The sequence below is a fragment of the Notechis scutatus genome, chromosome Z, assembly GCF_049901735.1.
Source record: "Notechis scutatus isolate UNSWTSFEM ecotype Mainland chromosome Z, rNotScu1.2, whole genome shotgun sequence".
Classification (NCBI taxonomy): Eukaryota; Metazoa; Chordata; class Lepidosauria; order Squamata; family Elapidae; genus Notechis; species Notechis scutatus.
In genome coordinates, this window is record NC_142025.1 from 48,226,080 (window position 1) to 48,238,918 (window position 12,839).

The following is a 12,839-nucleotide window of genomic DNA, read 5'->3' on the forward strand; positions in this document are numbered from 1 at the left end:
CCTGCCCCTCCCAGGAGTCCCTGAGTGGCCCATTTTGGATTGCAGGTAAGTGCAGGGCCATGTGGAGGCATGAGGAGGGTGAAAAACAGGCCTCCTGGAAATTCTAGAAGGCTGGAAATGGGCCTGTTTCCCCAGAGAGTCTCTGGAGCCCTGGGAGTTCATTTTCACTCTCCTGGAGGCTCGAGGAAAGCCACTGGAGCCTGGGGAGGGTGAAAAATGGGCCTCACAGAAGTTCCAGAAGGCTGGAAACAGGCCCATTTCCAGTCTCCAGAGAGCTTCCGAAACCCGAGGAGGCCATTCTCACCCTTTCAGGAGGTCATTTTCGCCCTCCTGAAATCCTCCAAAGCTGGGTAAGGCTGGAAACGGGAAGGCTGTTTTCAGCCTCCAGAGCCCAGGGAGGGCGGAAACACCTTCCCTCCCACAGCCCATTTTCACTCCCAGAGTGGTGCAGGAGGCCAATTAGGCCATGCCCACCATGGCCATGCCCACCCAGCCTCCAGGCAGAGAACCAGTTGTTAAATTTTTGACCCTGACTTCATGGGATGCTAACATAGGCCCTGTCCTCAACTCTTTAAAGCAGCCCCACTTTTTCCTGTGATTGCTTAGCTGCCACCTGCAGTTACAACATAATTCTGAGAAAAGATACACATCTAGTTTTAGAAACTGTAAGTGTGCTTCTAGATGCCTTCAAATCTGAATCAAAACAAAACAAACCAATAATCACTAGTAGTTATCCATAAAATTATTTTGCCTATTTATGTTGCTTTTTTTCTTCTCATCATATGAATCTAATTTAAGACTCATATAACACAGGTTGAAGGGAAAAAGACAAAGCAAGGAAGTTGGGAGAAGTTTCCAGATTCCAACCTGTAGTCAAATACCTACACTGTTTGGCCCATAACTCAGTGGGAATCCTTTCTCCCAGTTTGTGTAACTGACTCCTCTTCCATTTGTCCAGAGGTACATTTGATCCTCATTGATGTCATTTAGTCCTATCCATACATCACTTTGGAATTTATTTAAATGGAAGGTGAGAAAAGCTAAAAAGAAAGTGTAGTGGAAGAATAATGTGATCAGAGAATGTACACATACCTAACATTTGGGACAGTATGAAACCAAAGCAAATACTTAATCAAATAAGAATTTTGAAATGGAATAAAACATATTGAATCATAGACTTGAATAAATGCATAATGAGTATATGAAATAAAAATTACTGAAGTCTGAAATTTGGTTTGGAAAATGAATTGTGAGAAATAAATAAGCACACCTGGAGTTATAATTCTACTGAGCTACTGCTTTTAGATACATCAATTTGCCATTATTGACACAAGTGAGCTCAAGCTTTTATAATGTATATGAATAGCACATGTATTTATGTATTGATTAAAATATTTTAATCTCCCTTTGATCCTACATCAACACAACTGAATCATAAAACGTATGTGTGGGTGTGTTATCAATGGGTATAGCACCCCAATCACAGAAGCCACTCTGAATTATTTACACATTTTATGACTGCAAAAATCTATAAATATTATGGTTGTGTAAATACTTGGAAAGTGATGTGTTTCAGTGTTCAAGAGCACATATAAAGCATCTTTTTTTTCAAATTGTTAAAGCAGCCATGGCTTTTTCAGGGCTGTTCCTAGCTGAATTAGCATGAATAGTCAATAGGGAAAATGCAAAGCAAAGCAAAGAAATTTTTTTGCACATCTCTAATAAATATTTATAGCACAAGGGTGACAAACTCGCATTGTCACATGATGTATTGTAATTTTTTTCTCTTCGCTAAACTGGATGTGGGCATGGGCAGAACATGAAATGTATGTCCCATGGATTGCAAATTTGATACCACTGATATAGCAGGCAATTCCTTCGCTCCTTTGCTTTTAGTATGAAAACGAACATTTGAAACTTTCTTCTGTAATTTCTAACAAATCACAATTTTCCATTTTATCTTAAAGATGAAAAATGACTTTTACAACTATATGTGCTTGGGTGCAAACACAGGTTCATCATTATGTCTACTTAACAGTAAGAAAATCAAAGAGGAGGAAGAAAATCCTAGCAGTAATAATAAAGGGGAAAGTATGAATTAAGGTATTATAACTTTTCATTTAAAATTCCAGGTTCAAACTAGTATTGTAAGCTCCATAGAAGTAGTCAGGTAGTATTATCAATGGCATATTTGTTCCATAAAACATAATCACCCCAAAGATGATGTTAAATTTCACAAGTAAGTAAACTTTTATTCATTGATATAGTGGTTATATACCTTGTACCCTTTTATTGAGTATTGCAACAAGGTTTCCTCCAAATTCTTCTTTCTGACAATCTTTCCGTGCATTTTTCCAATTTTTCTGGTCTTCTTGATTAAATCCAAAGAATTTATAACACTTTTTTTAAAAAAAAAATCCAAGTGCAAAGATAAAGACAAATAAAATTAAAGATTTATTATTATTTTAGAAATGTATATGATCACAGACAATAAAAACAACAATAAAATACAATTTAAAAACCAAACAATCAGGAGAAAAACAACAACAGTGAGAAGTCAAACACATTACCCACTTTGATTCCTTTTTGATCCAAAGCCTGAGGGAAAGCCAAGTTATCAAGATGTAGACCACACAGATCTATGCTGGGGAAGTCATCTAGAAATCAGTGTTTGCAACAGAGAGCAACCTCCCAAGTGCTTTTCTAAATACATTCACCTGGATTTTGAGTAGCAGCATCTAATTCTTGATTAATGATTAGATTACTATTACTATTAATCTTCTTATCACTCCTTATCGCCTATCCCCTCCCACTTGTGACTGTATGACTGTAACTTTGTTGCTTGTATCCTTACGATTTATATGGACTGTTTCTTAGTATGATTTGATTGCTTATTGTACCCTATGACTATCATTAAGTGTTGTACCTTATGGTTCTTGACTCTTGATGAATATATCTTTTATTTTATGTATACTGAGAGCATTTGCACCAAGACAAATTCCTTGTGTGTCCAATCATACTTGGCCAATAAAAAGAATTCTAATTCTAATTTTTGTCCCTTCTTTGTTTATGAGTAATTCAAAGTGGAGAACATTTATATTACTCCTTTCATGCCTAAGGAGGGGGAAATTATAATTCAATCTTCTGGTTTCTAGACCAGATCTTAATCATTATACCAAATCAAATCAAATCAACCTTTATTGTCAGAGTACAATATGCGTACAATGAGATTGGCTGAGTCTCCCTTCGTGTACCCCCCCCCCCAACACAACTCACAGTGAAGGCAAAAAAGAAAAATCCCTAACCCAGTGAATCCTACAAACAAACAGACTATCTTATTGCACCATGTGAATATTTTGCACAATGTACCAATAATTGGCTTTATTATAAAATTAACTGTATTGGTTGATTTTGAAAATTTGGATCTGGTTGGTACTTGGAAATTGACATGTATCCTCTATTATAGGGGTGTCAAATTGGCAGCCCGTGGGCTGGATATGGCATGTGCAGGCCACACCCACCCCATCTCCGCGAAGGGAAAAAAATGTTGTGAAAAAATCCCAGGATGGCAACGTGACGCCCCGAGTTTGACACCAGGCTCTACAGGGAAATAAAAAGAAGATTCCAGAAAATCACTAGGACAATGTGTTTCCTTATTGCTGCCAAAGAAAGTGCAGCAGCTGATATTGCTACCTGTGGAGGGAGGGGCAAAGAGAGCCAAACCTATAAAAGCAGTGTAACAATGTTAGCCCTATCCATTTGCATATGTGCATTGCAATGATTCACAAATGGATGAAATGGACTGAGCTTGCAAGATGATAATGTTGCAGAGCTTCTGCCATTTCAAGAAAAGTAGTAAGTACATTCCAACCATGTGATTCTGTTATTTTGCAAATGACATTGGCACTCAAGTTTAATGTGAAGGAGCCTTGTACTGGGAAATATGTGGGAAAGACTTTGGGAGACTGTATGTTTGTGAAGATATGCTGCCTAGGGAATTATCAGATAAGAGGCAGCATGGTAGCGCTGGATAGTGTGCAGAAAAAGAGGCTCAGAAGGGACTTTACCTACATCCTTGGCCAGTAAAGGTGATAATAGAAGAATTGTACTTTCAGATTTTCAAGATTTGCTCATGTAGCTTTACAGTAAAGTAGAATTAATTTATCTGCTCAAGTGTACCATGTAGTTTACATGATAAGGTTGATGAGTGTTTACCTTTATTTTATGTACATATGCACAAAATTCCTCTGTGATACCATCTTTTCAAGGCATTTATTTTAATTGCCTAAAAAAATCTTCCATAGAAAATCCCTCTTGTCTTGTTATCTTTTTGTTTCTTGGAGTGATTCTTTTTTTTTAAAGGAAAGAAATAATTACTGCACCTTGTTTTCAAACAAAAGCCAAGATTCAGGGCATCCTCCTTTAATGGAAGGTGGTGTAGGAGCAATAGTTGCATTGATTGAGTTATTATGTCTTTCACATATGAAAGAAGATGGATATCCACAGTTTATATCATTCCAAAGTCCTAAGCAAGATAAAATAAATGGTTGAGCAGGGGAAGGGGACTACAGAGTGGTCAAACAGTCAAGAAGGTACACACAACCATGCAATTAAAGCACCACACATTTCTAATGTATCATGGCAATAGGTAAAATCAAATTTTACCTACAACTTCATGAGCTGCTATTGCATCTGTTGACAAATAAGGAGATCATTAGAGAAGCATTTATCAAGAACAGGGGTGTCAAACTCGCATCATCCTGGTGTCATCATGTGACGTATCATGATTTCCTCCCCCCCTTCGCTATTTGATAATGGCTGCTAGATTAGTGATGGCTAAATATTGGGGACAAAATTAGGATATTCAAAGAAATGAGTGGTATAATGAAATTTGGAGTATGGCAACAAATGATAAATTAACAACAGAAATAAAATTTTAAAAAGGGATGATTTAAGTAAACAATTTTAATGAAATATGGGGGGATTTTATAAAATTAATGTTGGTGGAAGGCAAAGGGAATAAACCTACTCAAGAATATATGTCATTTTGGATAAGGGCACAATTGGAATATATAGTAAATCTGTTAATTGTTATAGAAGAATTATAAGAAAAAAATGGTCTCCAGGAGTGGGGTGCACTGCATTTTTCTTTTTCTTTTTTCTTTTTTGTATTTAGATGTATATGTATTATGTTTGTATTATTTGTATTTAAAATAAAAATATTAATTAAAAATAAAAATAAACCAGATGTGGACATGGCCAGCATGTGACGTATCTGGCCCCAGGGGCCACAAGTTTAACAGCCCTGATCTAGATAATCCACAACCCTGGATTCATCCATGCTAGAAGTGAATTGAGGTCACTATATTGGTGGGTGTCCTTCATGGATCACTGCCTTGTCATGACGAAGGGGCTTGCATAGCGCAATGAAGCTATGAGCTATGTCATGCAGGGCCACCCAAGACAGACAGGTCACAGCAGAGAGCTCTGACAAAACTTGATCCACTGGAGAAGGAAATGGCAACCTACTCCAGTATCTTTGCCATGAAAACCCCATAGACAGGACCAAAAGGCAAAAAGATACGATGCTGGAAGATGAGCCCCATAGGTCAGAAGGTGTCCAAATACTACTGGGGAAGAGCAGAGGGCTAGTAATAGAAGCATCAGAAAGAATGAGCAACTGGGTCAAAGTCGAAAGGATGCTCAGCTGTGGGTGTATCTGGTGGTGAAAGGAAAGTCCGATGCTGTAAAGATCTATATTCCTTAGGAACCTGGAATGTAAGATCCATGAATCAAGGCAAGCTGGACGTGGTCAAACAAGAGATGGCAAAACTGAACCTTGACAATAAAAGTGAAGGAAAAGCAGTAGTGGGATACAATCCCCAAAATGACAGAATGATCACAGTTTGAATCCAAGGCAAACCATTCAACATCACAGTAGTCCAGGTCTATACCTCAACCACTGGTGCTGAAGAGGATAAAGTTGACCAGTTCTATGGAGCCCTACAACACCTTCAAGAATTAACACCAAAAAATGATGCCCTTATCATCATGGGGATTGGAATGCTAAAGTAGGAAGCCAAAAGATAACCAGAATAACAGGCAAGTTTGGCCTTGGACTATAAAATGAAGCAGGGCACAGACTGGTAAAATTTTGTCAAGAGAATACGATGGTCATAACAAACACTATTTTCCAACAACCCAAGAGACAACTCTACACATGGACATCACCAGATGGTCAATACAGAAATCAGATTGACTGTGTGCTCTACAGCCAAAGTTGGAGAAGCTCTATACAGTCAGTAAAAACAAGACCAGGAGCTGACTGTGACTCAGATCATGAACTCTTGTTGCAAAATTTAGTCTTAAATTGAAGAAAGTAGGGGAAAGCACTAGGTCACTCAGGTATGAACTAAATGATATCCCTGATGAATATACAATAGAGGTGACAAATAGATTTAAGGAATTAGATCTGTTAGACAGAGTGCCTGGAGAATTATGGATGGAGGTTCGCAACATTGTACAAGAAGTAGCAACTAAAATCATCCCAAAGAAAAAGAAATGCAAGAGGGCAAAATGGCTGTCTGAGGAAGCTTTACAAATAGCTGAGGAAAGAAGGGATGCAAAAGGCAAGGGAGAAAGAGAAAGATACACCCAATTGAATGCAGAATTCCAGAGAATAGCTAGAAGAGATAAGAATGCATTCTTAAATGAACAGTGCAAAGAAATAGAAGAAAACAATAGAATAGAGAGGACCAGAGATCTCTTCAAGAAAATTGGAGATATGAAGAGAACATTCCATGCAATGATAGGCATGATAAAGGACCAAAATGGCAGGGACCTAACAGAGGCAGAAGAGATTAAGAAGTGGCAAAATTACACAAAATTATACAAGAACAAGTGTAATGTCCCTGATAACCATGATAGGGTGGTCATTAACCTTGAGCCAGTCATCCTGGAAGGTGCAGTCAAATGGGCCTTAGGAAGTCTGAGCAACAACAAAGTTAGTGGAGGTGACAGTATTCCAGCTGAGCTATTCAAAATCTTAAAAGATGATGCAGTAAAAGTGCTTCACTCAATGTGCCAGCAAATTTGGAAAACTCAACAGTGGATTGGAAAAGGTCAGCTTACATTACAATTCCAAAGAAGAATGCTCCAACTACCGTACTATTGCACTAATTTCACATGCTAGAAAAATTATGCTCAAAATACTATGGTTTTCTTGGTTGCAATGTAAAAGTTGGACCATAAGGAAGGCTGTGCATCAAAGAATTGAGGCCTTTGAACTATGGTGCTGGAGAAGACTCCTGCAAGTCCCTTGGACTGCAAGGTGATCAAACTCATCAGCCCTAGAGAGATCAACCCTGACTGCTCTTTAGAAGGCCAGATCCTGAACATGAAACTCAAATACTTGGCCACCTAATGAGAAGGAAGGACTCACTGGAGAAGAGCCTAATGCTGGGAAAGATTGAGGGAAAAAGAAGAATGGGATGGCAGAGAATGAGGTGGCTGGATGGAGTCACTGAAGCAGTCGGCGTGAGTTTAAATGGACTCCAGGGGATGGTAGAGGAAAGCCTGGAGAAACGTTGGGGCCATGGAGTCATGATGGGTTGGACATGACTTCGCAACTAACAACAACAAATATTGGTGGGTGTCTCACAAGACAGCATTGTCTCCAGATGCCTCTTAGCCTGCATATTACTCAGACTGTCTAGTCTGCATAACTTGTCCCATTTATAGTAAGGAATTTATTCCTTTCTATTTTATTTGCTATTAAAGAGCAACATTATTTTAGTTCTTAAGAAACTACTTGAAAAATACAAGTTAATGATGAATGACTAATGGAATTCCAGATTCTATATCCATATATTCTGAGCTCAGAATAATGATCAGACAAGTGCATTCATATTTTCTGCATTGTGAAGTATGTCACCATTACTAAAAACATGAATTTTAGAATACATACAGAAATATACCTGAAACTGGTATAATCAATTAGCAAGCCACATACCTGTAGTTCTGTAAATGACCACACAGTTTTCATCATTGTTTGCAAAGTTAGGTTCATGTGGTGCCCAGGCAACATATTGGACAGGAGTTCCATCCATCCAGCTTTAAGACAAGTTATTGTAAATCAGTGTAAAAGCAAAAGCTCCCATTAGAACAGTGTTTCTCAAATCTAGCAACTTTAAAATATAGGAATTTCAGTTTCCAGAATTCCCCAACCAGCGTTCCCCAGCCAGAATTCTGAGATTTGAAATGCATACATCTTAAAGTTGCCAAGTTGAGAAAAACTACATCATAATGAGATCATGCACAGGGAACCCTTTCCCCTACTGGAAATTATGGATGGAAACTAATCAAGGAGAGAAAAAAATCTAGAACTAAGGAGACCTTCAGAACAATTAATCAGTGGGTCAACTTGCCTCCAGAAGTTGTGGGTGTTTCAACACTGGAAGTTTTTAAGAAGATATTGGACAACATTTGCCTGAAATGGTATAAGGTTTCCTGCCAGAGCAAGGGATTAGACTAGAAGACTTCCAAGGTCTCCTTCTATTCTGTTATTCAATTCTGTTACTCTCTGCATGGAGCAATAAGGACAATATGTCATGTGAAGTAGTCCAATGAATTGGGCTTTCCTAGATGAAAATCCTAATTGTCTATAAGAGGATAACAAAACAAACAAGAATAAACTCATATACTGCAATAAAATGCAGTGTTTTCTGTTTGCTCACCTGGATACTTTATCAAGGCTCAGTTGCAGTGCAATGAAATAACTATTCACCTGTTCATTTTGTAAGATCTAAAGAATCAAAACAAAAGGCCATCACATATATTTGTAACCTGTGAATTATGTCTCAAGCAAGAATATATTGAGCTTTAAGAAATTATTTTCGAAATAATTTCCTTTAAGAAAAAAGCAATAAAAGTTGCTTATAGTCCAGTTATTGACTCCTAAAAAATGTTTATGACCCTGTAATCAAAGGTGGCATTCAATCGGTTCGCACTGCTTTGGGTGAACCGGTAGCGGTGATTTTACATTGGTCGCTGAAACGGTGGTGACCCCTGTCTGGCCATGCCCCCAACTCAGTTGTCCAATCATTCATTTGCCCTGTCACTCTCCTAGCTTTCCCTACCACATGGCAGCCATGGTGCAACTCAGGTGGATGTCCCACGGCTGCTGCACATGCACACTGTGGGCATGTGCAGCAGCCCCGGGACATCCGCCCACCTGCCCACCCTCACAGAGCACACTTTCTTCCTTCTCCTGGCAGACGCATCTCTTCCAGTCCAGCCCGGCCAGCGAGCAGGTGACCACATGTGCAGCCACCCCTTTTTCAGAGGAAGAAGCATCCCCCAATCAGCCAGCTGCTGTCCTCCTTCTCTGCCTGTTTGTTCTGTATGGCCGAGGAGGAGGAGAGCAGCGGCTAGTTGAGGGAAGCTTCTTGCGCTGTGAAAGAGGTGGCTGGAGACCGAAAAAGAGTCACCTCCAACCACCTCTTTCACAGTGCAATAAGTATCCCCCAACTGGCCAGCTGCTCTCCTCTTCCTCGGCCATACAGAGCAAACAGGCAGAGAAGGAGGAGAACAGCCAGCTGGTTGCTCTGAAAAAGGGGCAGCTGGAGGCGACTCTTTTTCGGTCTCCAGCAGCCTCTTTGAGTGCTGCACCACTCCACCAAACTTGCTTGGGCAAGTCCCTCCAGTGCAGCGGACTCAATGCACCAGCGTGCCATGGCCAGTGCTTAGAATGTGGCTGCGGTGGTGCATTGGAGAAGCGGAGCAAAGCTGCTGCAAAAACCTATAGCCACTGTGTCTTTTTGGGGGAGGGTGCAGGAAAGTAAGGTTTCAGGCACTCAGGAAAGCCAAACCCAAGCTGCTTAGCCCAGAACTGCCGGCGGGGGGGGGCAGGTGGCAGCACACACCTCGCTTGAATTTCCTAGCCCCAAAAGCAGGAGGGGAGGGAGTCCCGCCCAAAAGCAGGAGGGGAGGGCGTCCCGCCCACGGCCCCTTTGTTGGATCCAGAAGCTTTGCCTGCCGGCTTTTTCAGGCAACGCGGGACTGGAGACTGGCCGGGAAGAACTCTCGTAATGAGCAATGCTGCCGGGCACTTGGAAGTGTGTGTGTGTGTGTGTGTGTTTTTTTTGTTTGTTTGTTTGTTTCAGGTGGGTGCTTGGAAGTGTGTGTGTTTGTTTCGGGTGGGCACTTGGAAGCGTGTGTGTGTGTGTGTGTGTGTTTGTTTCTTTGTTTCAGGTGGGTCTCCTCTCCTAGCTTTAGAAGGAGAGAGAGAAGGAAGAAGAGAAGGGATAGAAAGAGAAGGAAAAAGAGGGAAAGAGAGAGAGAGAAAGAGGAGAGGGAGAGAGAGGGAAAGAAAGAGAGGAAGAGAGAGGGAAAGAGGGAGAGAGAAAGAAAGAGGGAGGGAGAGAGACTGAGAGATAGAGAGAGAAGAGAAAAGAAAGAAAAGAAATAGAAAAAGGGAAAGGAAGAAAAAGGGAGAGAGAAAGGAAGAAAAGAGATAGGCAAAGAAAGATGGGATGGAAGGAAGGGAGAGAAAGAAAGAGGGAGGGAGGAGAAATAGAATGAGATATATGGATGAATGGATTGATAGATAGATACGTGGAAGGAGGAAGGAAGGGAGAGAGGAAAAAGGAGAGGAAGGAGGGACACAAACCCTGGCTTCAGAAGACTCTTTGAAGCAGCACAGCAATCTAGGGCTGGAAGGGATCTCAGAGGTCATCTTCTACCCTGTTTCTCCAACAATACGGCCTCCCCCAATAGGAAGTCCCAGCATGTTTTATAGGCATGAAATGAAATTAAGCCCCTCCCCCCAAATTAAGGCCTATATTAAAACATGCGAAATGGGGGGGAAATGGTGGGGGGGCTTGCCATTAGGAAGTACTTTTGTTGCACACCCAGATATGGTGCTGCCTGCGTTGACCCCGATTCAAAGTGCCCCACCAACGCCGAGGTCAACATCCAAGCCGTCGCCCGAAGATGCAAGGGGGGGGGAATTAAGTCAACCCCGAAAAGACGGCCTAGTCATTTTTTCGGGGCTCAAAAAAAAAATACCCGGCCTTATTATATGAGAAACACGATAGTCCAAGGGTCCTCAAACTTGACAGCTTTAAGACTTGTGGACTTCAACTCCCAGAATTCCTGAGCTAGTATGACTGGAGGAGGAATTCTGGGAATTGAAGTCCACAAGTCTTAAAGCTGTCAAGTTTGAAGACCTCTCTAGACCAACCCCTGTTCCAGCAGGAGATCCTTACAGAATAATAGAATAGCAGAGTTAGAAGGAACCTTGGAGGCCATTTAGTCCAACCCCCTGCTCCAGCAGACCTTATATCATCTGGAATCTGTATTATTTTGGTGCCTCTAACAGAGAGGAAAATTGGCAGAAGAGTTTACTAGGACAAGGCTGCCATGCAGAGGAAGGCAGAGATAGTCCTTCACTTATGACCACAATTGAGCCCAAAATTTTGGTTGCTAAGCAAGAATGTTGTTAAGTGAGTTTCACCACATTTTACTGAATCCATGATGTCTCCTGATTCTAACATTCATGTGCATGTTAGGGAAGTAAATCTGAAGGCGTGTGCAATGTTCTAATGTACAGAAATTATAGTTAAATGTGTGGCAGTAAGTGGACTATGGGTGTATTTTTCCAAACACAGTGAGGTTGAATGTGTATAGTTTTAGAAGAGCTCTGTGTGTGTGTGTGTGTGTGTGTGTGTGTGTGTGTGTGTGTACAACAATATATATAGTAGATAATGTATCTTTTTGTGTGCCTATACACATACTATATTATGTACTATGTATGTACACATTTGGCATATATACATAGAGTTAAATAGTGTATTTTGGATGTTCAGTAGTAGTAAATAAATAGAGAGGGAAATTGTATCTCTTTGAAGCCAGGCAAGGAACCTCTTGATGTGAGTGACATCAAGTTGGCCCCGCCCACCCAGTCACATGACCACCAAGCCACACCCACCAAATAAGCCATGCCCACAGAACCGGTAGTAAAAACAAAATTGAATCCCACTACTGCCTGTAATCTGTTGATTCAAGATGGAATCAGGGCAACTGAATGGAGATGAATGTTTACTGGTATTGGCTCCTAAATAAAAGTTGAAGAAATATTGTAACACCCCAACTCCAGCCTTTTCTTTTTGTATTCCATAATATGGATTTTTGTAACTTTTAGCAATGGCCATTGCTTTATTACAGACATACTTGATAAAATTTTAATTCTTACCAAGGTACAACTCTGGCAGTTTCTGTTTATCAAACCAGATAAAACCAAGAATCAGATTATTTTAGCAGTATAATTTCTCCAATAAGGCAGACAGATGCCTTAAGGAGATTTTCAAAAGAGGATTATAAAGAATGGAATAGGATCTTCTGCTTGAACTTCTAGGTTGGACTAGAAGACCTCCAAGGTCCCTTCCAACTCTGTTATTCTTTTAAGCCAGTCTAACCTGACAATAGATGGATGACTTGTTGGGCACTAATGTAAATCTTAATACGTAAATATTTTCCAGCTTTTAATTGCAATCATAAAGCAGAGTTTGTCAGGATCCAGTATTTGTTAATCTAGCATTTTGCTCCTTGATGAAAAAATACAAACATAACTATTTGTCTAAAATGGTATGGGATTTCCTGATTGAGCAGCTGAACTAGAAGACTTCAAAGATCTTTATCAACTCAATTTTTCTGTTATTCTGTTATCCTACTCTGATTAAGAGGAATGGTTTTCTTGTGAAGATATTCAATAAAATTGATGTTGGAGCATGAGGGTGCCTATAGTATTTTGCCAACTAGATGGACCAATTAAATGAACC

General features: G+C 40.3%; 1 protein-coding gene across 1 annotated transcript in view; it reads right to left on the reverse strand.

The window, feature by feature from the left end:
• Positions 1 to 12,839, reverse strand: part of LOC113424620 (macrophage mannose receptor 1-like) — a 68,214-nt gene that overhangs the window by 19,426 nt on the left and 35,949 nt on the right. The window contains exons 18-22 of the mRNA XM_087947034.1: positions 8,736 to 8,803; positions 8,012 to 8,112; positions 4,383 to 4,525; positions 2,279 to 2,399; positions 886 to 1,040 (exon numbers count right to left, since the gene is read on the reverse strand). Of these exons, the coding sequence (XP_087803160.1) occupies positions 886 to 1,040; positions 2,279 to 2,399; positions 4,383 to 4,525; positions 8,012 to 8,112; positions 8,736 to 8,803 (588 nt within the window). The remainder of the gene's footprint in view (positions 1 to 885; positions 1,041 to 2,278; positions 2,400 to 4,382; positions 4,526 to 8,011; positions 8,113 to 8,735; positions 8,804 to 12,839) is intronic.